This window comes from Coniophora puteana (genome assembly GCF_000271625.1).
Source record: "Coniophora puteana RWD-64-598 SS2 unplaced genomic scaffold CONPUscaffold_12, whole genome shotgun sequence".
Lineage (NCBI taxonomy): Eukaryota > Fungi > Basidiomycota > Agaricomycetes > Boletales > Coniophoraceae > Coniophora > Coniophora puteana.
In genome coordinates, this window is record NW_006913064.1 from 176,604 (window position 1) to 199,856 (window position 23,253).

Sequence of the window (23,253 nt, forward strand, 5' to 3'; positions counted from 1 at the left end):
CAGTCAACTACTAGTGACAGTCAAGCAAGCTGGTTAGTACTACCAGTGTCCGCCATAGGGCTATGCCATCTTGGACATTAAAATGAATAATCAAATCAAATCAAGCAAGTTGGTTGACTGCACTGGCGTCGTTTACGAATGGGCCTCGGAGAAGCAAACCACCTCAAGACCACTGTACCAACCCAGCCTTCGACTCGGCGCGATGCAGTCGAGGACGACGTCGAGTCATAAATAGGAAGGATGGTGCGCGAGCTGAATTACGGTTAAATCATGTTATACCATGAAACTAGTACCACGGTTCTCCTCAGAGAACAACACTTCATTTTGCTGCTGACAGGAGCTGACCAGAACACGATCCCACTAGACATCTAAAAGTAACATAACTGAACGTGGCTGGTGGTGACTGACATCGACAGATCACTAGTATCAGCGCGAATCTCCAATATGATATATGACCATCACACCAAACAAATTCCTCAACACATCACAATAGATTGCCGACAGTGCAACTACTAGAGCAGGTATAACAGAGACAAGTACGCGTACACAGCATTAACCTGTAATAGCATGGGGAGGACATCAAGTACCTAGACTATATATATAGTGATGTAGTACAGAACCGCGCAGCCGATCGACGGGCGGCGCATATATGCGTGTACGGCGCATAACGCCGTACAGCGAGATCCTCGAGCCAAGTCGAGGGGAGAAAGTGTAGGTGGATCTGCCAGAGCCCGAGGAAAACAAGACCAGCACGACGGGCATAAAAAGTAAGAAAGCTCCAAAGGAATAAAAAGAAAATCCATCGACGGGACCCAAGCCGCCGCGATATCATAACACCAGCTAGGCCGCGACAACTCAGCTGCTGCCCACCGCGCCCGTGATAGCATCGAGCAGGATATCATTATAATCCCCGCCCGTCTCATACAGCGCAAAGCCCTTCAGCCCCGCGCTCTTAATGTACGCGCCCTTGGCCGCAAACGACGTCGCGTCGTCGTACGCAACCATCACCTGGCTCGTCGGATCGTACACATACGGCGTCTGCGTGCACTCGTCGTACCTATACAGCTTGCCCTGCGCAACGGTCCCGTTGCCGTTCAAGAACCCGTTATCGACGAGCCCCCAGAACTCGTACGTGCCGCCCGCCGGCGTCGCGTTCCCGCACACGTCCGTGCCCGCAGCGCCTGCCCACTTGTCGCCGGGCGCGGCCTGGCCCTTGTTAAAGCTCGGGTACGCGACGAGCGCGCTGGCGTCCGAGGCCGAGGCCGCGCCCGTCGCGTCTTGCACGGAGACGGACCATCCGTGCCCATACGAGGGGACGCCAAGTACGATCTGGTTGGCGGGGAAGCCAGCCTGGGACCACGCGGCGACGGCCGAGACAGCCGAGCCGGCTTGCGTCGCGTTGGAGGGCATGCAGGTGTCGTTGAGAGGCGAGTTGGGGCCGACGACGGAGGACCAGCCGGGGCCATAAACGTCGTAGTTCATGATTTCTATGCAACGAGTTAGTAGATGCGTAGGACTAATTTCGAAATGCCAGCGTACCGATGTAATCAAGAACCGACGCAAACCCAGACAAATCGGTGACACCAGCCCAAGGCGTCACGCCCGTAGCGGCGGAAAGCGTGAGGTTGTCAGCGCCAGGCTGCTTGCGGAGCTCCTGGAGGAACGACAGGAAGTTCTGCGGGTCCTGCGTAGACTGAACGTTGCAGCCGATGCCGGCTGCGTTGGGGTACTCCCAGTCAAAGTCCAGCCCGTCGAGACTGTACTGCTGGACGAGCTTCATCATGGTCTGCGCGGCGGCCGTGCGGTTGCTGTCCGTGGCAAAGTCCGAGGAGAAGTATTGCGAGCCGGTCCATCCTCCGACAGTGAGAATGGCCTTGACGTTATTTGAGTGGGCAGCCTGGACGAACTGGGGAAGGAGAGTTTGGTCCGAGGACTCGAGGGTGACGGAGCCGTCTGCGGCAGTGACACTGCGGCGGGAAGATTAGATCTTGATCGGACTACAGACAATAGGAGGGGATTGGCGGGACGAAAAAGGGTACTCACGCGACGAAGTAGTTCATGGCGGTGTACTTGTTCCAGCTGATGTTGGAGATGGGGAAGACATCGGCATGGTAGCCAGCGAACCAGGCGAGAGCGACGGTGCCGTTGCTGCCACCCGTGCTGTTGCTGGGGGTGGTAGAGCCAGAACCCGAGCCAGAGCCAGAGCTCGAGGTGCCCGAGGAAGTGGGAGCGGGAGCGGCGGCAGTCGACGTCTTTCCCTTGGCCTTGCACGTGGGAGCGGCCAAAGCAAGGTTGAGAGCGGAGATCAGTGAAATCCAGGTAAAAGCGCGCATGATGAGGATGGTGATGCTGTGTGGGATGTGGGTGTATGTGTGGGATACCGGAGTACAATCAATGCAGCGGGGCTAGGGGTATGGGGGAGGGTTAAATGGGAGATAGCTGAGGTTGCTTCAAGATGTGGGTTTGCTAAAGGATGGACAGCACGACGGCTGGGTGGTACAGGGGTGGCCTGTGTAGGCGTGTTGATTGTACAGCGCGGCACACACGTGCGTCGCGAGGATGTGGTGCGGAAGGAGGAGGGGAAAGGGAAGCGGAGGAATGGAGGTGGACGAAGGTTTGCCATGGCGTTTATGTACCGTGTGTACGCGAGAAAACGAGGACGGGCGGGAAAGAAAGACAAGGACTCCAAAGGGATCATGTGGAGTAGTCCGAGTAGCGGCAAGTCGACGCACAACAATGGAAGTTCTTCTTTCCATAAATAGAAACTCCTTCTATTTCCGGCTGTTTGTTGTCCTTTGCATACGACATAAAGGGGCTTCCTCACCTCCGATCCCGTTTGTCTGACAAGCGCTCTGACCGCTCGGGTCTGTACCAAAACAATACACTCGTCCGCGCTAAAATTCCAGCCGACCTAAGCGACCCAGTCAATGACGTCCCCTGCCGCTGCATTGTGTATTCCCGTACTATTGTTTATCCAGCGGCCAGCCTTGATGCCATTCATCTTTGCCCGGGGCCATGCGCTACAAACTTCATATCCTAGCAGCCTACATCACTCGTCACCGCAGTTCATCGTCTAGAGACCTGTTGCACATCTCTATCCGTACTGTATTCAAGTTCACCGCGTCCTAGAGACCGATGCGAGGGACCGGTAGCTGACGGTTGCCAAGCGCTCGGAGCCGTCCCAAACCTTCGTTCTGTCATGTGCCAGTCCCCCGTCTTGAGCCCGAATGACAAGGCAAAGGTCGACGATCGTTCAACTGAAAAATGATCCTCCTTGAGCTCCACGACTCTCGAAAATGTGTCTCATGCCAGTAACCAACGATTTCCTTCGAGACCGTGTGATTGAGCTTGGATTGAGCACCTTGGTGTCGGTGCTCTGTGGGGAATCGCCCTTTCTTGTGCTGTTCTTAGTCAGTGATGGCCGCAAAACAGTGCTGAACATCATAGATGCCACTTTGAACTTTCATGGACATCTCCGGTAAAACACTGACGGCCATCGAGCAGACCGATAGATATGAATAGCACTTGTATGTACGCATGGCAGTAGCATGGCATTGCATCTCTCGACGCAACTCGCACGGCTGCCCGTCGAAGCTCGTCCTGAGCGCCGAGCAACATCCCGCACGCGCACGGCTTCATGAGAGCCTCGAGCATCCCGTGCGATATACATACGCTCATGTCGCACATCTCATTCTCCACCTTTTTCTCTCAGGCTAAAGCCAATCATGCTTGACGAGACGCACGTACAAGTCCCTTTAAGTTAATCATTTCACCCTCCTTCCCGAAGCCGAACACGAAATGAATGAATGCAATAAAGATAGCTATAATAACTTCCAACTTCCCGTTCAACCCTCTGGCCCAACGCAACAGCGATGCGCCAAACAAACACGGCGATGTTATCGTCGCATAATTTAGAAGCCCGCGCCACCGCGGATGGCATCCAGGAGGATATCATTGTGGTCGCCTGCGACCTCGTAGATCGAGAATCCCTTGAGACCCGCCGACTTGACATAGCTGCCCTTGGCCTCGAACGACTGCGCGTTTTCGTACGCGACCAGAATCTGCTGGCTCGGATCATACACATACGGCTGTTCATTTCACCCCACCCCACCACCAATCAGCCACTCACCCCTCCGAAGTAGAAGAAAAAGCGCACCGTCTGCGAACAATCATCAAACGTGCTAACCATCCCACTCGCCACGCTCCCATCATCGTTCAAAAACTTCGAATCCACCATCCCGAAGAACTCATACACCCCCGAACTCGGGTCCGCCCCGCCGTACGTGTCCCCCGGCGCGATCCCGTTGTACGCACCGAACGGCACGATCGTCGTCCCCGACGCGGACCCCGTCGCCTGCGTCTGCGTCGCCGTGTACCCGTACCCGTACGCGGGCACGCCGAGCACGAGCTGCCCCGCGGGGAACCCGGCGCCCGTCCAGAGTCCGACGGCTGTTTTGGCGGACCCGCGCTGGTCGCCAGAGGGCGCGCACGAGTCGTCCAGAGGCGCGTTCGGGCCGAAGACTTTGGTGTATGCGGGGCCGAAGGCGTCGTAGTTCATGATTTCTGAGTGGCCGGTCATGCGTCAGGAGGTGAATGGAGGGATAGCGGGGAGGGGACGCACCGACATAGTCAAAGACCTTTGCAAAGCCAGAGACGTCAGTCAGCGGCGCCCCGTTGGCGTCCACGAAAGGCGTGTCCGACACAGCGGCCGAGAGCGTGATATCGCTCGCACCATCCTGCTGGCGGAGTGTCTGGAGGAACAGCAAAAAGTTGGCGCTGTCCTGCGGCGACTCCGTGTTGCCCGACGCGCCTTGCTGTCCCGGGAACTCCCAGCTTCAAATTCCCAGTACACCGCGCCCGTCAATACTCTCTCGCACTACGACGTGGAAGAGACTACGCACTCAAAGTCGATTCCGTCGAGGCTGTACTGCTTCACGAGCGCCATGATGCTCTGCGCGAACTGCGTGCGCCCCGCGTCCGTCGCGCAGTCCTGCGAGAAGAACTGCGAGCCCGAGTATCCGCCGATGGTGAGCACCGCCTTGACGTTGTTCTGGTGCGCCTGTTGCACGAACTGCGGGAGCAGCGTCTGGTCGTCGGATGAAAGTGTGATCGCGCCGCTGTCTCCCGTCGGGCTGCCGTCCCACGTCATCACGTTAGTCGTGGAGGGGGGAAGAGTGGACAAAGGGGACGCACACGGAAAAGTAGTTGAGCGTCGTGTACTTGCTCCACGACACGCTCGACAGCGGGAAGTCGCTGCTGTGGTAGTTCGCGTACCATCCGACTGCGACCGACCCGTCGCGCTTCACGCTAGAGGGCGCGCCGAGGGCGGCGCCCGCGGCGGAGAGAAGGAAGATCAGGGGGAAGGCGCGCATGTTAACAGGTTATCGACACGGGCGGACAGGCGGGGCGGTGAATCGAGACTTGACGAAAGGAGGGAGGGGAGCTCAGGGAGGGCTTAATGATGCTGATCTCGACATCTTCCCTCGCGGGCTATTTGTAGTCCCGTCCTCTTGAGCACGTCCATGCGCAACGATGATGGGACTAGTCAGCTCGCCAAGGAAGCGCAGTGCAGCCGCATGCAGAGTTGGGCACACGCAGACGGATGACTTCTACCGCCCAGGTCCCCGCTCCCCAGACTGTCGACACGACCGCGTGCTCTGAGCCCGTCTTCGTCGACTCTGTATTGGCCCGGTGACCCACCCAGAAGACGCTATACAATCCAGGCGATTCCAGCTGTAATGCGAGTCGTGAAGACGAGAGCGTATACAGTGCATGAGCGGATTGCGGTAGGTTTCGGTGAGCTGGCACTGCGAGCGCATCTCAGCTGTAACCTGCTGAGACTACCCAGCATCGAAACGGCAACTCACCACAAGGATGGCTGACATCGTGACAACGCCTTCGCGTGGAAAGCCTCCGCGCAAACGCTTGGTGGCCGGGGTGTTCCCTGGTGTTCCAGTTCCTGGCTGCCTACGTGGACGTGGCGACGGTCGCTGGCAGATTCTGTCATCAGCGTCAATTGGTCGAATGACGATAGTAATGAATGTGCTCACTTTTCGGTTGCATGGTCTACTCTTGGTCTGTTCCGGTCTGCATGCTTGTAACCGCTGATGGTTTGTCCGAGCCCAGCAAAGTCAGCCAGTTGCCCTGTTGGAACACCGAATTCACGAAGGGTTTAGAGGGCTCAAAGGCTCAAGCCCCTAAGTGCTGTCGTTTCACACGTGGCCGCACATGTCGGGCGCTTGCAGAGGCTCGCTGCAGCTCCATTCGATCTCTCGTGCGTCTATCGTCAACTCCACGACACTCGCATGGATAGCATTTCCCAAACCTTTAAACATGCTATTTGAGTAGGTTTTATTGCTACCAAAAACTTCGCAACTGGGAGATCATCAAGTTGTTAAGGGCCCCTCCGTGAAACGTCTCAGACGACCTTGAAGCGCTGACAGGGTAATCACGGTCTCCCTAAGTTGACTAGCATTGAAAATGCCTTATACTTGCTGTATATCTTGACTGTTCTCGGAGACATTCGATGATGCAAACCAAGATAGGCACCGTAAGCGACGCATCCTCCAGGCGCAAATCACTTATTCGGCTTTCATTCCTCCACAATGCACATCAACCATCCCCTACTCAGGACCCTCATATGCCCACTCTGAACACCTTACCATTCTCAACCACTGGTCTCAAACGGAGGTGCATATCGACTGTATGGTAGTAATGTTCGATGAAACCGAGTATATGTTACAAAGAGAGAACGGGACTTATTACACCCACAGCACTATCTGAGATTGCGAGGTCTTATCCAGTATCTTCAAAGCTCAAACGACAATCTTCCTGAAAGACACATCCTGCATGACCCCGTCCCCACGCGCGGAAGCCGCAGGAAAAGTGAATGCACTCAACCCCAGCTCCCAGTCGTATGTGTTCACCCCGCTGGTGAGTTGATCGAGATCGACGGTGGAAAAGAGGGCCTCGTCGCCGTCCCAGTTCTGCTTCTTTGCCCTGCTCACTAATCTCCACACGAGCATCCCGAGCACCATCAGATTGGCAATGATCAGACTAAACCCGGCCTGAGACATTCGCCGTGGGCGTTAGCGTCGTGTCGATGTGATAGGGAAAAAATGGTTGATCAGGGGTTCTCTCACCTTCAGCTCGCCCATGAGTATCCGCTCGGAAGCAAGAGGGGCAGATACGAGGAAGACAATATGGAGAATCCCCGCTGCGGAGGTCAAGATGCCCATCACTAGTATCGCTAGCACGATCCCCCGCTTTCGGCGGGCGAGACTGGCGTTGCAGAGGATCCATATGGGGAGGGATATGAGGGAACAATCCGATGCAACGTCCGCTGTCGCTTCATCAACATCCCTTTCAACGGCGTGCTATTTCGCAGGTGTCACTCACTGATAAGCTGTGTGACCCAGACCGAGTCATTCATGCGGCATCCCGTCTCACTGCATACATGGACATTTACGGCGACAAGAGCGAGAAAAGCGGCCAGCGAGATCCCTGTTACGGCGATCGCGACGCGTCTTTGGCGGGTGCCGGGCATCGCAAGTCTGATGATGGAACATAGGATGCTCAGACGGCACGACCTTTCTAGGGGTGTGAGCACATCATCCAGTTGAGGATGCTGCCGTGACCCACCAGACGACGGTTACAACTGCTACAAGCCCAAAGTACGACAATATGAGCTTGGACATCCCCTCGTCTAAGAAGAATTATGAACAGAATCAAGTCAGTCGTAGAAATATGGAATAAAAAAAACACGACACAGTTGGCTTACAGACGTTTGACCAGACCGTCCACACCGTGAATACACATATCCCATCCCAAAGAAGCGCCAGCGCAGCGAAGGCATCTTCATACCAAAAGAATCTGGTGTAGCATCGATAGAAAAGCCGGATCACAGAACACGAGATGGCGATTGAATGGATGACGGTGACGGCGACTAAATCACACAGCAAACGGCGGTTCCGTTGGCATTTGTATGGCCAAAGCTGACGCCCAGACCAGATGGGGGTAGACCAGACTCACCTTGATCCGCCGTTGACCAGTGGATGGAAAGGACTGAGGGGGGCTCGTCCATCGAGAAGGGAGGACGAAATGTCGAGCAAGCAACATGGTCATGGGACGTTATCATCGGGGCAGAAACTTCAAACTCCCCGCTATCATTTGATAGTGCAGCTGAGCTAAGGGTCGTTTGTTAGTAAGGTGGCGGGCATCGCGCACACCTGAATTGCCAAATCCTTACTCAGACACCAGTCAGATCGTAGCTTCTTGTAGGGTGGCGCAAGGTGTTGTCCGTCCCCAGCATTTCACCGCAAGACAGACGTCTTTACCGATTGTCACAAAACGTCTCCCGAGGCTAGATGTGGTCGCATGAGCAAATTATTCTCAACTGTCACCCATATCCTGTGTTTTCTGTCGGAAGCCCCTCTCTCTCATACACCGCACGCGGCCATGCTCAAATCAGCGTGGTATTGTATCCCTTGAGTGCGTACTCCCCAAATACTCGTACACACCTGCTTAACCAACTATCTGCCCACCTCTAACGCAAATGGCTATCCTCGCACCCTGATGACTTTTTTCTTTCCTTTTGAAGCACCCATACCACCCATGCCACCCGCACCTCCGCCTTCTGCCTGCGCGTTCATACCGGCCTTGACGGTCTCGATGAGCACCCCACTCGGAAGGGCTGGTGAATACGGAGATACGCGCGACGCTAGAGACGGTAGAGGCGCGGGTGGGCGAGGGAGCCTTGCTTTCTGCACGTAGTCGTCCTGAGTTGATGAGGGCGTAGCAGACGCGACAGTGAGCGCGGATCCCGGTTTTCCCTTCGCAGGCTGCTTCCCCTTTGTGTTCGAGGACGCGTTCGACGGCGTCTGCGCTGAGGGGGCAGCGGAGGGCGTGGCCGACACGGGTTCTGATGGGATATTAGGGTCCCGCGACGTCAAGAATGGCTTCTTGGGGATGTTATCTGGCTTCGTCCGCTGAATCTGAAATGAAATCATTTCCAGAAGCTGCTTTTCTGTCATATTGCGATACAGTTAGCGACTATATCCTAGCTTAGAGCCGCAACTCTGATTACACTCACTGCTCGCGATAGCCGAGTTGACCAGCTTGCCATCCTTCCGCCACTGCACACGGACGCGGCCGGGATTCTCCCAGTCTCGGGGATGACATTTCTGCACTTCGTGTAGCGTCCCGAGGCCAAGTCGACTACACGCATCGGCAATGTCCTTGCTCAGCGGCCACCAGATGCTCTTCTCGCGCGATATCCGGCGCTCTCCTGTACCATACGCGCGCTTCGCGTCGATATAGATCGGATAGATGCATGTCCACCTAAAGGCGGAGTCGCAGGTAAACGTCAATAATCGTGCTTCGTGGTACAGCCGTTGGAAACGAACTTCTTGTAAGGGGTGATATCGGTAACAGTGTTTGCACCCCCTGCTCCTGCGCTCGACGCGGCAGTGGGAGGTCTCAGAAGGGACGCGGGCCCGGGCTGGGCCTGAGTGCTATCCGTCCCAGTGGGAATATCGTATTCATCGTCATCGACCTCCTGAAGAAGGGCCCCACGAGTGCCGGTGTTTGGTAGAGGACGGGAGGGAAGGGGGAGGTCGGTATCGTCGTCAAACTCTTCTTCTATCGTCGTTTTGCGATGGGACATTGTGTAGTGAGGATGCAATGTTCAGTGAGAATAAGCTGGAGCACCTGATGACTGTGGACAAGCTTTGTTTCGGCCTGAGGTGGGGTTGGTGTTATGTACGATGTCGCAACCGAAAGACAGGTGGACGCACTTCAAGAGGGTGGATCTCTCGTTCCCACGCGCTTTGTTCTCATCATCATCTCCCCCATCGCACGCGTTCATGCTCTCATGACCATCCGCAATGGCCTGACGTCCCTGGCCCTCTTGCTTCACCTGTATCTCATGTAAGTCTGACATGTGCTGGTCCTGGACTGTCTACCCATCGTCTTTGCGATATCCTGATTGTACAAGAGCAGATTTGTGCTATGCTGTTTTCCCCTCTCGGCCAACGCATTCGCCGCACATAGGACTCGACAAAGACATCACGGTCCCCGTGAAGCCGCAAATGCTAACACGGGGAGCCTTTTAGCTGCTCGAGAAGGAGCTGACGCGGCAAATGTGACTATAACATGCGTACCGTTTGGAGAGTGCGAGGCTTGTCCCGATGACGCTGTACGTCCCTGCATTCGTCATTTCTCTTGTCTTTCCCATCTTCTGTGTGACTGGATTCCTTACATCAAGTCATCATCGGTAGCTGCACGAACCCTTTTGCCAGCCCTTCGGCAACCGTCGCCTCATGCACTGCTCCCCCGTCTCCCAATCCACCACCAACACCTCCTCAAACCATACAACTACCGACTCAGCCCCCGTTCGATCAGGGAGCCCGCGACTCAACAACGGAAAATCCGCCACGCAGGGTGAGACACCCGCTTGGCAGTCCTGCGGGCGCATACCCTCTGTAGAGCGCGCCGACTTCTACGAGTTCTTCGCGTGCAACCTCTTCCTCGCGCTCGCCGCCGTCCTCACCGTGCTCGTGCGCACAAAGCTGGTGCAAACCCGCCAGGCGCGGAACGTCGCGGCACGCATCTGGGGTCGACGGTGATGTTTTTGGATTTATCAACGAATGCATGCCCTGCTCCTGCCATACATTTACATGCCCTATAGTGCATACATACATAGCTGTACAATATAGTACCCGACCTCAGTTTGCTTCCTTATACCAAATCACGTCGACTTATACGGCTTTCAGTATCCTGATAGACCTGGACTTCGTGCCACTTTCCCTAGTTAGACGGGGGCACGGTGCACGACGCAGCACGACATGACACGACGCTTATGTTTCTTCTGCCTGGACGTCTCGATGTTGAACATTTGAACGAGTGCTGATAGCATTGGCTATATGACACAAGCGCTTACGGTTTCTAGTTGTTAGGCTTTAGTCAAAGCAATATGGAAGCGTCTTACATGCTCGGCAGAGTCGTGCAAAGGTGTTCACGGGGTGCAACCTTACTAAGAACACTAGAGACAATATTGACTGTCAGGCCTGGTCATTACGGGGCATGAGACCAAAGTACATGGTTTAATATTTAGGAACTGTTAGCTGAAACGCTTTGAACCCGCCTTCCAGAGGCTCCGTCCTCGTCGTTTCCCTTGCTCGTGTCCTCCTCGTCCTCCGTCGCAGTGGTGTTGTGCAGTTGCTTGTGCGAGATGTGCTCTTCTCCTTTTCGCCTACCTGCCCGTGCAGAGCCCGATCGCGAGTCATCTGCCCCTTCGGAAGGAGGGTGTTCGTCTTCGTCTCCTCCCTCTCCGTGTTGCTGAGACGCCTTCGCGTCCTCGCCTTCGCCTTCGCCCTCTTCGTCCTCTTTCTCCGAGTATTTGTCCTCAAGAATATCTCCCAAGAACGCAGCGTGTTTCCGGTGCCGCGAGACGTCGTCCTCGCTCGTGTGCCTGCCCTTGGCAAGCCCACCGGCAAGGGCCCATTCGCTCTCGGTCCTGTGCGTGCGCTCGACCGTGTCGTCGTCCAGCTCCTTGTACGAGTGCTTGCGAGAGTGGTCGTCTGTGAGAGTGTGTGTATGCTTTGTTCTGTACTTTGCGCCACCAGTACCGCTAGAATGAGGGTAGGATGGATCGCTGGGAGGGTAGGAGGGATGGTCGCTGAGATTAGACGTCGGCTCGCGAGATGATTCGTTTGAAGCTGCGGAGTGTAGTTGAGCTTGGTCGAAAACATACGGAAGGACGTAACGTACACGGGGAGGTCAGGTCAGGATCAACGGTCGAAGAGTCATCATCTGTCACTGTTAGACATTGAGCTTAGTGAGCGACGCAAAGGCAGATGCGATGAGAAAAACGTACCTGGAACCGGAATGCCTTGCCCTTGCTCCTGCCCTCGATCCGGAGGAGGTGATGCCCCGAAACCTGCGTCGGGAGTACTTCCGGACGTACTGGGGATGGTAGCCGCTGCATTCCCAACATTGCCGGAATATGGACTCGAACCTGGGTTCGATGCAGGAGAGGTAGAGTCCGCCTCTGTACGACGCTCGTACGTTCAGTGACAGGTTTGATGAGAGAAAAGAAAGAGAAAACGAACGGGAGGCGCCGATATTTCCCGTGCTTTGAGGTCTGGTGGCGGAATGAGCTTCAGAGGTAGCGTCGGTTCCGAGTGCATTCAGCTCACGCAGAGGAGCCCCGTTTCCCAAAGCTTCAGTCACAGTAAACGCGACGCGAGATGAGGAGGGAGAACCATCCCTACCAATGGCCCCAGTCAGAGTGCCTGCCACCGGAGCACCAGGTAGATCGTCTTTGACATGTCCTAGAATATTGGCAACGGATGTGACATTAAGAGAGCTGACGTTGCCAGCGATACGAGTCAGGTTGATACCAGTGTGCGACAGCTTGTCCTCTGAGGTAGCGATGAGGGTAGGTACAGAACCAGCATGTCCCAGCACCCCGTTCTCGGCAGCAGCAACCTCAGAAGAGAGGAGACGGGTAGCATTTCCAAGCGTTCCGTCGACGCCAGCCAGCTCGAGAACCACAGAAGCAGAAGCAGAGGAGTTGGCGCGCACAAAAATGGCGCGTCCATTCGTCGCATTCTCGAGTCCAAGAGCACCAAGGACAGGGACCGCAACAACTCCGTCCCCTGCGTTAATACCAGATATCTTGAGGTCAGAGGAGGAACGCTGACTGATAGACCCTCCACTTCCGCCTACATGAACCATCCGCTCCACTACAGCAGCGCTAGCGTTCGTGCTGTTGGTGCCAGCACCAACGACAGCTCCCGGGCCGGGATCCACGCCGAGCGAGGTAGCGCTCTTTTTATCCGCGGCGTCGCCGTGACCATCACCGCAAAAGATTGAGCGCGCCAAGGCGATTCGAGGATCGTTGCTGCTGCCGCCATCCTGCTGCTGAGAGCACAACTCCACCAGATCCAGAGAGCCCATAATACGCGATAGGTCGTCACTGCCGCTACCGGTGGGGAAGAGTTCGCCGGGACCATTGGCGACATTGGGAGTCCGCTCGTTGCAAAAGAGACATATTGGCTCGGGCCCCGAAGCGGAACGCGAGCTAAAATGCGAACCGTGCGGAGGGCTTGGAGAGCCCAAATGCCCACCGCGGTGCCGCTGCAATCGTGCCGACACGACCGCGACGAGTGAGAGACCCAACGTCAGAGCGCAAAGAGGACGATGATGTGGGTAATAGGACGGCGCCAGAGGACGCATTGAGGTAGTATGGTGCAGAGAAGATGTTCAGCGTGTGCTATAGCGATGTGAGGTGGGGGAAATCCAACGGTGGTGAGCTCAACAGAGACGAGAAAGGTGGAGGGAAGGGAAGAGAGGGTGCAAGGTTCAAAGTGGTGACCCGAAGAGGAGATTCGGAGGATTCCAAAGCCACGCTGGAAGTTCTGGTATTCCAATGGTTGTGATCGACGTTCCAAAAAGTCGGTAGACTCATAACCGAGCGCTGATTCGGTTGAAAGCATGAGCTAGTAGCTCGAACAAGTGGATTAGATGCTGACGTTGTCACGCACATGTCGAAAGATCCCCTCTGAGGTCAGCTGTCGATGGAATAGTACATGAGCGTAAGCGCGGCGCCCTGGTCTGAAAATTCGCGCCAGCCATGACACTTCTCACGTTTCCCGCCCTCGCCCGTGAATGAAATCAGTTTTTGCCAGTGTCTATTTGTTTTCGGCAAGGATTCGAATGTTCAAAGGTCCCCTAAGGAAGACATACCGATCCGAAGTTACTGAGAGAAAGCAGAAGACGGCATGGATATCTGGTCTCGATTCTCGGAATCCAATGGAGGGCCCGGGTGCGATGAAGGCAGAGAGTATAATGTTTAGTGAGCAAGTTTTCGGATATCACGTTAGGGCCGGTGTGCCGTCACCAAGTCAATTTTGGGGCGTTGTTGAGAAAGTAACTCAATAAAACTGAACCTCAATCAAACGAATGCTCATGCTTGCCAGGGCCATTTCAAATGAGAGAAAACGAGTGGAAATTCGAATAGATAGAAGGCAAAATGGTACAACTCAAACGCTATCAACAAAAGCTCTCCTAGTCTTCAGCCGGGTATGCACCCGACATCGTCTAGTTGCCCCAGCCGAACCAGCCGTTCCTGCCACCCTTCTTCTCATCCCGGTGGAAGGCGTCCTTCTCGGCGAAGTCCTTGTTGACGAAGTCGTCCTCGAACTTGCGGTCCTTCTCAAAGTCATCGGCCTCGACCTTGTTCAGAGACCTGTGCTTCTCGTGCTCAGCCTCGAACTTGTGCTTGAGATCGAATTCCTTGCGCTCAGCATCGACTGCAAGGTTAATCCTGTTAGTTGAAGAAGAAGAACGAAGAGATAGAAGACAAAACGTACACTTTTTGACACCACCTTCGCTACGCTTGTAGTACCCACCACGGTTGACAGCGTCCTTCTCGGCGAAGTCCTTGTCGACGAAGTCCTCCTCGAACTTACGGTCGTTCTCGAAGTCGTCAGCGTGGATCGCGTTCAGGGACTTGTGGTGGCTGTGCTTGGACTCGAACTTGTGCTTGCGGTCGAAGTCCTTGCGCTCAGCGTCGACTGCAGATAAGATGAGCGACAGATGGATAACAAGTAGGCAGAGTGAGACTCACACTTCTGGACGCCACCTTCGCTGCGCTTGTAGTTACCGCCGCGCTGGAAGCCGCCCTCTTGACCTCCGTGACCGAAGTCTTCGTGCCCGTACTGGCCACCGTTCTTGCGGAAGGCGTCCTTGTTGGCGAAGTCCTTGTTGACGAAGTCCTCCTCGAACTTACGGTCGTTCTCGAAGTCGTCAGCGTGGATCGCGTTCAGGGACTTGTGGTGGCTGTGCTTGGACTCAAACTTGTGCTTGCGATCGAAGTCCTTGCGCTCAGCATCGACTGAGAGGAAAATATTGATTAAAACAGTGACGCAGGAACGAACTTGCACTCACATTTTTGGACGCCACCTTCGCTACGCTTGTAGTGGCCGCCACGGTGGACGGTGTCCTTCTCGGCGAATTCCTTGCTCGAAAAGTCCTCCTCGAACTTGCGCTCTTTGCCCTTGTCGAACGCGTTCACCTTGTCGAAGGCCTTTTTGTACTCATGTTCGTACTCAGACTTGTGCCCACGGTTGAAGTCTGCGCGCTCAGTGTCGACTGTAGCATATGAAAGAGGGGTTAGCTCCGATCAAACGCATGGCGGTAGAAAAGAACGTACCCTTGCCAACGCGACCAGAGCCGTGACCGTGTTCGCCTCCGGAGTGCTTTCCTCCGTGAGCGAAGCCCTGGGAGTACTCGCCTCCCTGGTGGAAGCCCTCAGCGTGCTTTCCTCCGTGGGAGAACCCCTGGGAGTTCTCGCCCCCGTGGCCGAAGCTCTGGCCATGCTCGCCGCCGAAGTGCTTACCGCCGCGCTCGCCACCGTAGCCAAAATCCTTGGAGTACTCGCCTCCCTGGTGGACGCCCTCGGAGTGCTTTCCTCCGTGGGAGAACCCCTGGGAGTTCTCGCCCCCGTGGCCGAAGCTTTGGCCATGTTCGCCACCGAAGTGCTTGCCGCCGAAGTGCTTGCGACCGTTGTGGCCACCGTTCTTGCGGAAAGCGTCCTTCTCAGCGAAGTCCTTGTTGACGAAGTCTTCCTCGGACTTGCGGTCCTTCTCATCGTCGTGTACCTCGATCTTGTTCAGGGACTTGTGGTGCTCGTGCTCCTTCGCGGACTGGTGTTTGCGGTCGAAGTCTTTGTGCTCGACGTCGACTACCAAAACAAATGTCGTTAATGAAAGATTAAGCACAGAGAAGGTTAATTAACACTCACGCTTCTTGACACCGCCGTCGTTGCGCTTGTAGTTGCCACCGTGACCGAAGTCTTGGCCGCGCTCGCCGCCGTAGTTCTCGCCGCCGTGGCCAAAGTCGTTGTGTCCCTGGCGACCACCACGCTCCTTGCGGAAAGCATCCTTCTCAGCGAAGTCCTTGTTGACGAAATCTTCCTCGAACTTGCGATCCTTCTCGAAGTCGTCGGCCTTGAGGTTGTTCAAGGACTTGTGCTTCACGTGCTCGGTCTCGGACTTGTGTTTGAGGTTGAAGTCCTTGTGTTCAGCATCGACTGCAATGTTTTGGTCTATGAGCTGAAGGAAGAGGCGAGAGAGGACGAGACGTACATTTTTTGACACCGCCTTCACTGCGCTTGTAGTTACCGCCGCCCTGGAAGCCGCCCTCTTGACCTCCGTGACCGAAGTCTTCGTGCCCGTACTGGCCACCGTTCTTGCGGAAGGCGTCCTTCTCGGCGAAGTCCTTGTTAACGAAGTCCTCCTCAGCCTTGATGTCGTTCTCGGAGTCGTCGGCGTTGACCTTGTTGAAGGACTTGTACTTAACGTGCTCCTCGGCGAGTTTATGCGCACGGTCAAAGTCAGCATGCTCAGCGTCGACTAGCAAGAAGGTCAACTCGCGAACTGCAAAGCTACACGGACACTTACACTTGCCAACGTTGCCACTGCGACGAGTGATGACGCCTTGGTTGGTGTAGACGGGGGTCACGCAGTACGCCGACCCCTGCGTCGCCATAGCCTGAGTGGCCTGGCAATATTGGAGCAGACCGGCGAAGGTACCGCGCGAGAGGCCACGAGGAGGCTGGAGGTTGCCGTTCTGGAGAGCGCTGAGGGCCTGTTGGCTATCTTGGTAGAGCCGGTTGCCAATCACGCATCCGTTCGTGTTACCACTCGCGGCGGCGCTGGTGGCGACACTCGCGGCGTAGGCGGTGCGATCGTTCTCCTAGAACGTAGACGAGGTGAGTGACGGACGAAAGATGAGCAACAAGGGGCAGACTAACGGTGGGACGCGCATAGGCGGCAACGGCGAGGAGAGTGATGTAGAAGGCTTGCGAGAGAGAGACCATTGTTGAAATTAAAAGGAGTGTGTGGTAGTAAAGTGTGACTAGAGGGGAGAGATGTTGCTGGAGGACAATGAGGAGAGCATGCAGCCTTTTATATGATGCTGAAGGGCGGGCGAGTATTCCACTCTCTAAGCTTCTGAAATCAGCCAAGGCAATTTGGACGCCAAACCATGGCCAGAGCTACAAAGGAATGCAGTCGGGGTGACATCGTGAAGAACAGAGCCATGAAGAAGCTCAAGAAGTTTACCGGCTTCGAGATTGGCATGGAATCGCGCGGCTTCCTCGACTTTATCACTCCGTCTGTCAGATTGCAATGTGAAACAGCAAAGACGCCGCGTTTGCTGGAGTTCTCATGAAGATAAGCAACTGCTAACCCGCAGGCCTAGGAATAGGCGATGGCATGCCTAGGTCATCGCGTCATCGGATAGCCATGGGAGAAGCAAAGAAGCGAAATGGATAGGGTAATGCGCATTCCAACGGTGTTGCATACGGTTGAACAGACTTGTCTGGGTGGATGCCATGGCTGGCGTTGGCGAACAGCGGTGACAGCATCGCGACTCGGGCGATGGCATGACGGAGCCAGTTCGGAACGTCGGAATCCGGAATGACCATTTGGGCCGCAACACTTCCCCAAGTTGAACTCCTACGAGCACTGGCTGTACTGGGCCTCCCTTGGGCCCTTGCTATCTTCCGAACGGCTCTATAGACTCTAACGTACACATATCCATCAACATTACATCATAAGGAACTCGCGAGAACAAACCCTATACCCCAGAAGATCCAACAAGTGAGGAGCGACTTCAGGGGGTTCTGGACTAGAGAGGTACGTCTCTTCAGTAGTGAACCACCCCTACGTTCTTTCCACGTATGCTCATCCTACGTCGAGACCATATATCGAACGATGCCCTATAAGTGCAACTCTTGCCCGGGGCGTGCCTTCATAGACCGGCATGCGCGAGACCAACACGTACGCGCGAGTCACTCTGCGACATACGAATGCGACTATTGCAACAAACGGTTCATGACTCCCGAGGCACGCTCCCAGCACATTAACCATAAGCACCCTACCGTTGAATTCCCCCAGTGCAACAGCGTATTCTGGACAGTCGAAGCCAGGGATCAGCACGCCTACGACAAGCACCCCTCCTTCGAATGCGCCCGCTGCGGCAGAGCCTTCCGGACTCCTGAAGCGAGGGATCAGCATGCCACCGACACACACCCGACCTTCGAATGTATCCATTGTGATAAAGTATTTCGGACTGCTGAAGCAAGGGATCAACACACCGTCGACACACACCCGACCTTCGAATGTGTCCGGTGTGATAAGGTATTCTGGACTGCTGAAGCAAGGGACCAACACGCCTCCGACAAGCACCGGACCTTCTCATGCGTCCACTGCGACACAGTATTCTGGACTCCTGGAGGAAGGGACCGACACGCCAGCGACAAGCATTACGTCTATGACTGCGACTATTGCGAGCTCGCATTCACGACCGCGGATGGGCGCGATCAGCACACCGAGGACGAGCACTTGACGTACTTTTGTGCGTTCTGCGACAAGACATTCAATTCGTGTCAAGCTCAACTTCAGCACCAAGACGCCAAGCACACCGTCAAATGCCACGAATGTGCCCAACAGTTTACATCTATCGAGGCACGCGCCCAGCATCAGCGGGATGTTCATTTGGGTTACTCGAGTCGGTCCCGACCCACTGCACTCTTATCGTTCCATGCCACCGGGCTGGCTGACTCGTATGGGTATTCACATAAGGCCGATGAATCTACAGCGCAGGCGGAAAGCCTACCTGTTCTCAGTTCGGACTCGTACGTCACCCAGTCTCCTCAATGTACGGCTCCTCTTAACCCTCTATCCGCGCAGTGCCTCCTCCGGAGATGAAACACCACCACCGAGGTCACCAGATGACCCTTCGCACGTCGATGAACCGGAGGTCGAAGAAGGAGGAAGGGAGCTTCCCATTCGTTGCCCTGCGTGCGAGGGCGGGGCTGAAGTGCTCTGCAACTGCACCGTTTGCAAGCGAACGCAACCACCCGCTTATCTTCAGGTCCTTGGTGGTTCTGAGGGCGACGCTGAGGGTTCTGAGACTGAGGGAACGATACTCGAGCCAGAGGAAGATTTGAGCGTTATGGGACTGTCCACGTTGGAACCGTCTGCTCGGAGCATGAGGTTGATGAGCGACTATGGTACCGATGCTGAAGAGGACGCCGAGAAACTTCGGCATGAAATGGTGGTGAGTCTTACCTTGTTCCGCATAGACGTTTCTGATGTCGAATGTTGCCACAGCGAGGAGCTAGGGTTACATTCGTCGATGTTGATGACCAGTCCACCGAATCAGATTCCGAGGTATGTCAAGCCCTCCCAGTCATTCGCCCGCCCTAGCTGAGGGATGTACGTACAGAGCGCCATTTGCGACTATTTGGATCACTCCGTGCACTCCATGACGAGAGCGTCTACGGTTGCCTCCAACCGATGCACCGTCGGAGACAATCCGCACTTGTCCATCCTCACTGAAGCCGATGCCGACGTTCAGAACCACGGGCGCTCGCGCTCAAACTCTCCAGTGCCACAGCAGCACGAAGAAACATCCAGGTTCGCATGTTTGCAATTCGCCTTAGTACTTGACCAAACGCTCACATATCATTTGCCAGCCTTCGTAGCAGCACCCCTGATAGCGTCGGTGTCAGTGCCTCCGTCGCCCCTCAAGGATGTGACGAGGACGCAGATCAGCTGTCCTCGCCCACTCCGTCCGAGTGCGGCAGCGTCCGGGACCTCATTAATCTCGGTGGCGACGGCGACACCCGTTCGGAGTCCCCAGATGCAGCTGCAGATGGTGGCGGTGGCGTCCGACCTCACTCCCCGGACGGGCAAGATGAATCGGTGTCGGCGCTTGCAGTTGTAGATGGGAACGCGGTTTCAGGCGCAAACCCCCTGAGGCCCGGCCTGGATCCGGGCCCGGTCCCGCCGCCCCGCTGGATGTCCGCTTCGCCCGCTCCGGACTCGCCCTGCTCGACAAGCTCATTCGACATCCTCTCGCGGTCGAGGTACGTCCCCAATCGCTACTGCACCTTTCGCATGCGGGGTTACTTGGAACCCCGTTGAGCAACGGGCGCTCACCTCATGGTTGTCTAACTGACCACATTGTTTCTTTGCTCTTCCCATACCCGTCGCTCGGCGCACATATGACATGTCAGCTCCCCGTCGTCCCCGTTCTCGTCATCCTCCGTTGTGCTCATCACAGCCGAGTCGCTTCCGCTCTTCGCGCGCGAGAACCGGCCCTACCTCGTCGCTTCAAGCGGCCCCGAGGGTCCGCGCTCCGAGTCCTCGACGCCGCTCCTGCTCTCGCCCGTCGCGTCGAGCATCGACATGCCGCCGTCTCACCTCGCTTTCGACCGGCCCCTCATGCGGCCGCCCGGCGTGGTGGATGACCGCACGGAGGAATGCTCCGTCTCCCAGTGCGCATGCGAGTCCGAGTCTGTGTCTGTGGCCGAGACCGCACCGCCAGCTGCTGGCTCCAGACTCAGCGTGCACTGTCGGATGTGCGGACGTGACCCCTGCGAAGAGGTTACCGCGACTATGTGCGGGCACTTGTTCTGCAAGCAGTGAGTGAAGATCGCGCACTTGTAAGACAGATTGAGCGCTTGCTGACTTTGTTCTGATCTGCTCTACTCTGCAGGTGCATCACGGAGGAGGTCATTGCGCACTCGGCATGTCCTGTGTGCAAGCATGCGGTTCTCCTGTATTGCCTCTTTCCGATCGACCTCGCCATTTGATCGGCACGACGGAGAACTGAACATTACTACCCCATAGACTTGACGTTCTCTCTGACGCTTGCTCATTCTTCTTTCTCATTCGCTGTACACTTCGCTGTCCAATCACTGCCGCTTTCTTGGATCACACTCACGACATCACCCACGAGCTTCAAAGTTAACTTCATCACTGTATCACCATCTCTGTCGATCGATCATGCCTCCGCACATACATACATAACTACATCATCATGTTTCTGATCTGTCGTCATCTCGCGTATATCTCTGTGTACAACAACGTATATAATTTGCTATCGACCTCCTATGAAAACTCTGCTTCTCGTAACGTTTGATGTGATGATGGGACGACCCGGTGAACCCCTATCTCGGGCCCAATGGGCGTCCTCGAGTATCTAAGCCAGCAACGGTGGCATACAAACTATACAAAGGAAGCTATACCCCGCATGGAGTCTAAGGCGAGTTACCGACATCATGTCCACAGACCATGGGAGATCCCTTACGGCATGCTATACTTATGGGCGCGCAACGAAAGGATCTTTTCTTCCTGCTAGGGTTCGTGAGGCGTGAGGCCAATTTGCGAGGAACTAGCTAAATCAAACTGAACATACGCCAGTCCAGGACATACAGTGTCCTTGTCAATCGGAGCGGAGGCACCAGGCAGGCGGCGCGTAGGCCGCCGTAATTCAGTACTGTAGGCCTTTAGATCACTGTTTTAGGGTCGAAAAGGTACAGTCTCCGTCCTGAAAGGTGTAGGATGCGACATAGGATCCGTCGCGTGGCTTCGTATTCTCGAGCATCTGGAATGTTCTGTTCGTCCAATAGCACTACCAAGTGTTAAAGTAGCGGTAATAGCACGTCGGGCGCCGGCCCCACCGTCATAACCTCCAACTCTCTGCTAGCCCGCATTCCTCTACCCATATGTGTGCTCTGAAGTTAAGCAGAAGACGAATCAGTGACATCACGCCGAAGACTCATGACCTAGATAGAACATTCCAAGACGAGCGTTCTATGTTTATAAACGCTGATAAACACTTTAGACTTACCGGTACGGCTTCCCCGCCCTTCCACTAGGAACCTCCTGATCGCCGACGAAGGTTGTTTCATCTGACAAATATAGGCGTTCGTGTGGTTTTGCTTTAGCATGACGACAATGCGGCCACAATCCAATGCGCGACAGGATGTAGGTCGTGAATATGAAGGATTGATAGTCATGTACCTAGGTCTGTTACTTTCATCTGCTGGCGTAGCCGACGGAGATCGACTCACCCCGGACCCAGAGGCTAATCATCAGAAAGGCAAGAAGCACACCTTCGTGTTTACGAGCTTGGCAGGGAGATCCCAGGAACATCCGGTGACTCGAAAGCCACCAGTTCTAATATTACACGCCCCACTGCACGGCTGCCTTGAGCGTATCATGCTCCTTACTCGTTGTTTCATAGTAGATAAATGACCCCGCCTGCACATGGCGAGGCAACCTTGGGTCGTCGAAGGCCTTGTCTTAACCTTGCAAGCTACCGACGGCATATCATGTGCTTACCTCGGACGCAAAGGTGCTGCGCGAATACCGTAGACAGCTGTAGACCTAGATTCAGCGCACTGCCAGAGAACCCGGAGAGGAGCGCCAAATCGGGACGCGCAACCGAGGGAGTGGATGCCCGTGTGTTGTGCACATGTCGTATGCAGAAGAAGGCGCCTCCTCGCTGGAGCTGTTCCTGAATCCAACGTTGAAGTACGTTGCTTAGCTTGTCATATGTACCCCTGGAAAAACATCAACAAATCCGAAATAATCGTAACAACGCTACACCCCGACGCTACGGTATGGGTTGAGCCCCCAAACGTGGTAGACGTACCGGCAGCATCTGTTCCGCTGGAACATGCGGAGAACACGCCAAGCTGCCACCTGAAGTATCAGTAACTCAACCTTCGAAGGGAACCCAATAGCAATCTGCTTATTCGCTGTTCAACGTTCCAAGAGTACACTTCATATTACTAGCAGCATAGTGAATGGCAATGAAAGACGTACCGATCAAACTCGGAAGAGCGGCGGGCATGCGAAAAAAAAAACGCAAAACGATACAAACGCAGCACAGACCTGTGGCAACTGGATTCCCTTTCTTGCAGTCGGAGCCGCTGACTTGGCGCACTTTGAACTTTCGGCATCAGCTCTGCCTCAAGCTCAGCTTGACAGCTCTGGGACCCAACAGCTGCCCTCGAAACGACCCGCGCTCACATTCTCGCGCTGCAACGAAGACAACGATGATTCCGGAACCAAGCGCATCTCGAGCCGGTGATAACACGGGAAGAATGGATCTTCGGGGGTGCATGGGTGGCTCCGAAACTCTCCGAAATGTGTAATGAGGCTCACACGCCGGTGACAGCGACGCATCGCGTGTTATCTGATAAAAACTTCATGAGACGATCTTGTGCAGACGCTTACGAACAAGTCTCCATTTGACCAATGTGGTGCCATTTCGCCGAGCCATCATGCATCATTTTTATCAGATAACGCATGGCCCCCATTGTGACGACGGTGATCCAGGCTCCATTCGGCCGCAAAATCACTCCCAGGATGATACACGCGCTAT

At 55.3% G+C, this 23,253-nt stretch overlaps 9 protein-coding genes across 9 annotated transcripts; 3 read left to right on the forward strand and 6 right to left on the reverse strand.

Annotated features, from left to right (window-relative positions):
* Nucleotides 1–479: 479 nt before the first annotated feature.
* Nucleotides 480–2,396, reverse strand: CONPUDRAFT_84293 (glycoside hydrolase family 18 protein). Its single transcript, XM_007774294.1, has 3 exons — nucleotides 2,044–2,396; nucleotides 1,540–1,967; nucleotides 480–1,487 (listed from the first exon to the last, which is right to left on the reverse strand). The coding sequence occupies exons 1-3, from the start codon at nucleotides 2,331–2,333 to the stop codon at nucleotides 856–858; spliced, it is 1,350 nt and encodes a 449-aa protein (XP_007772484.1). The 5' UTR covers nucleotides 2,334–2,396; the 3' UTR covers nucleotides 480–855.
* A 1,358-nt stretch (nucleotides 2,397–3,754) lies between these two features.
* CONPUDRAFT_146143 (glycoside hydrolase family 18 protein) lies at nucleotides 3,755–6,144 on the reverse strand. Its single transcript, XM_007774295.1, has 7 exons — nucleotides 6,051–6,144; nucleotides 5,868–5,990; nucleotides 5,194–5,807; nucleotides 4,902–5,132; nucleotides 4,622–4,833; nucleotides 4,157–4,563; nucleotides 3,755–4,088 (listed from the first exon to the last, which is right to left on the reverse strand). The coding sequence occupies exons 3-7, from the start codon at nucleotides 5,370–5,372 to the stop codon at nucleotides 3,912–3,914; spliced, it is 1,206 nt and encodes a 401-aa protein (XP_007772485.1). The 5' UTR covers nucleotides 5,373–5,807; nucleotides 5,868–5,990; nucleotides 6,051–6,144; the 3' UTR covers nucleotides 3,755–3,911.
* Nucleotides 6,145–8,459: 2,315 nt separating this feature from the next.
* CONPUDRAFT_129202 (signal recognition particle SRP19 subunit) lies at nucleotides 8,460–9,699 on the reverse strand. The gene is made up of 3 exons (XM_007774296.1): nucleotides 9,405–9,699; nucleotides 9,092–9,339; nucleotides 8,460–9,025 (listed from the first exon to the last, which is right to left on the reverse strand). Exons 1-3 carry the CDS (start codon nucleotides 9,662–9,664, stop codon nucleotides 8,559–8,561), a joined length of 975 nt encoding a protein of 324 aa, XP_007772486.1. The 5' UTR covers nucleotides 9,665–9,699; the 3' UTR covers nucleotides 8,460–8,558.
* Nucleotides 9,700–9,871: 172 nt separating this feature from the next.
* CONPUDRAFT_146145 (uncharacterized protein) lies at nucleotides 9,872–10,855 on the forward strand (the record flags this gene model as incomplete). The annotated part of the gene is made up of 3 exons (XM_007774297.1): nucleotides 9,872–9,927; nucleotides 10,051–10,195; nucleotides 10,299–10,855. The coding sequence occupies 3 exons, from the start codon at nucleotides 9,872–9,874 to the stop codon at nucleotides 10,623–10,625; spliced, it is 528 nt and encodes a 175-aa protein (XP_007772487.1). The 3' UTR covers nucleotides 10,626–10,855.
* A 204-nt stretch (nucleotides 10,856–11,059) lies between these two features.
* Nucleotides 11,060–13,239, reverse strand: CONPUDRAFT_168064 (uncharacterized protein; the record flags this gene model as incomplete). Its single annotated transcript, XM_007774298.1, has 4 exons — nucleotides 11,060–11,717; nucleotides 11,770–11,817; nucleotides 11,876–12,049; nucleotides 12,111–13,239. The coding sequence occupies 4 exons, from the start codon at nucleotides 13,237–13,239 to the stop codon at nucleotides 11,110–11,112; spliced, it is 1,959 nt and encodes a 652-aa protein (XP_007772488.1). The 3' UTR covers nucleotides 11,060–11,109.
* Nucleotides 13,240–14,103: 864 nt separating this feature from the next.
* CONPUDRAFT_157308 (uncharacterized protein) lies at nucleotides 14,104–16,885 on the reverse strand (the record flags this gene model as incomplete). The annotated part of the gene is made up of 9 exons (XM_007774299.1): nucleotides 14,104–14,315; nucleotides 14,376–14,579; nucleotides 14,633–14,899; nucleotides 14,953–15,156; nucleotides 15,218–15,748; nucleotides 15,809–16,096; nucleotides 16,152–16,418; nucleotides 16,467–16,761; nucleotides 16,820–16,885. The coding sequence occupies 9 exons, from the start codon at nucleotides 16,883–16,885 to the stop codon at nucleotides 14,104–14,106; spliced, it is 2,334 nt and encodes a 777-aa protein (XP_007772489.1).
* A 988-nt stretch (nucleotides 16,886–17,873) lies between these two features.
* CONPUDRAFT_18291 (uncharacterized protein) lies at nucleotides 17,874–18,260 on the forward strand (the record flags this gene model as incomplete). Its single annotated transcript, XM_007774154.1, has 1 exon — nucleotides 17,874–18,260. A coding segment is annotated over one exon (387 nt), but the record flags the coding sequence as incomplete, so codon positions are not given.
* A 502-nt stretch (nucleotides 18,261–18,762) lies between these two features.
* Nucleotides 18,763–20,966, forward strand: CONPUDRAFT_146147 (uncharacterized protein). Its single transcript, XM_007774300.1, has 6 exons — nucleotides 18,763–19,131; nucleotides 19,185–19,244; nucleotides 19,300–19,490; nucleotides 19,550–19,942; nucleotides 20,093–20,500; nucleotides 20,575–20,966. The coding sequence occupies exons 1-6, from the start codon at nucleotides 19,027–19,029 to the stop codon at nucleotides 20,669–20,671; spliced, it is 1,254 nt and encodes a 417-aa protein (XP_007772490.1). The 5' UTR covers nucleotides 18,763–19,026; the 3' UTR covers nucleotides 20,672–20,966.
* Nucleotides 20,967–21,215: 249 nt separating this feature from the next.
* CONPUDRAFT_146148 (uncharacterized protein) lies at nucleotides 21,216–22,992 on the reverse strand (the record flags this gene model as incomplete). Its single annotated transcript, XM_007774301.1, has 7 exons — nucleotides 21,216–21,266; nucleotides 21,294–21,375; nucleotides 21,712–21,772; nucleotides 22,206–22,426; nucleotides 22,519–22,624; nucleotides 22,761–22,811; nucleotides 22,899–22,992. The coding sequence occupies 7 exons, from the start codon at nucleotides 22,990–22,992 to the stop codon at nucleotides 21,216–21,218; spliced, it is 666 nt and encodes a 221-aa protein (XP_007772491.1).
* Nucleotides 22,993–23,253: the final 261 nt, after the last annotated feature.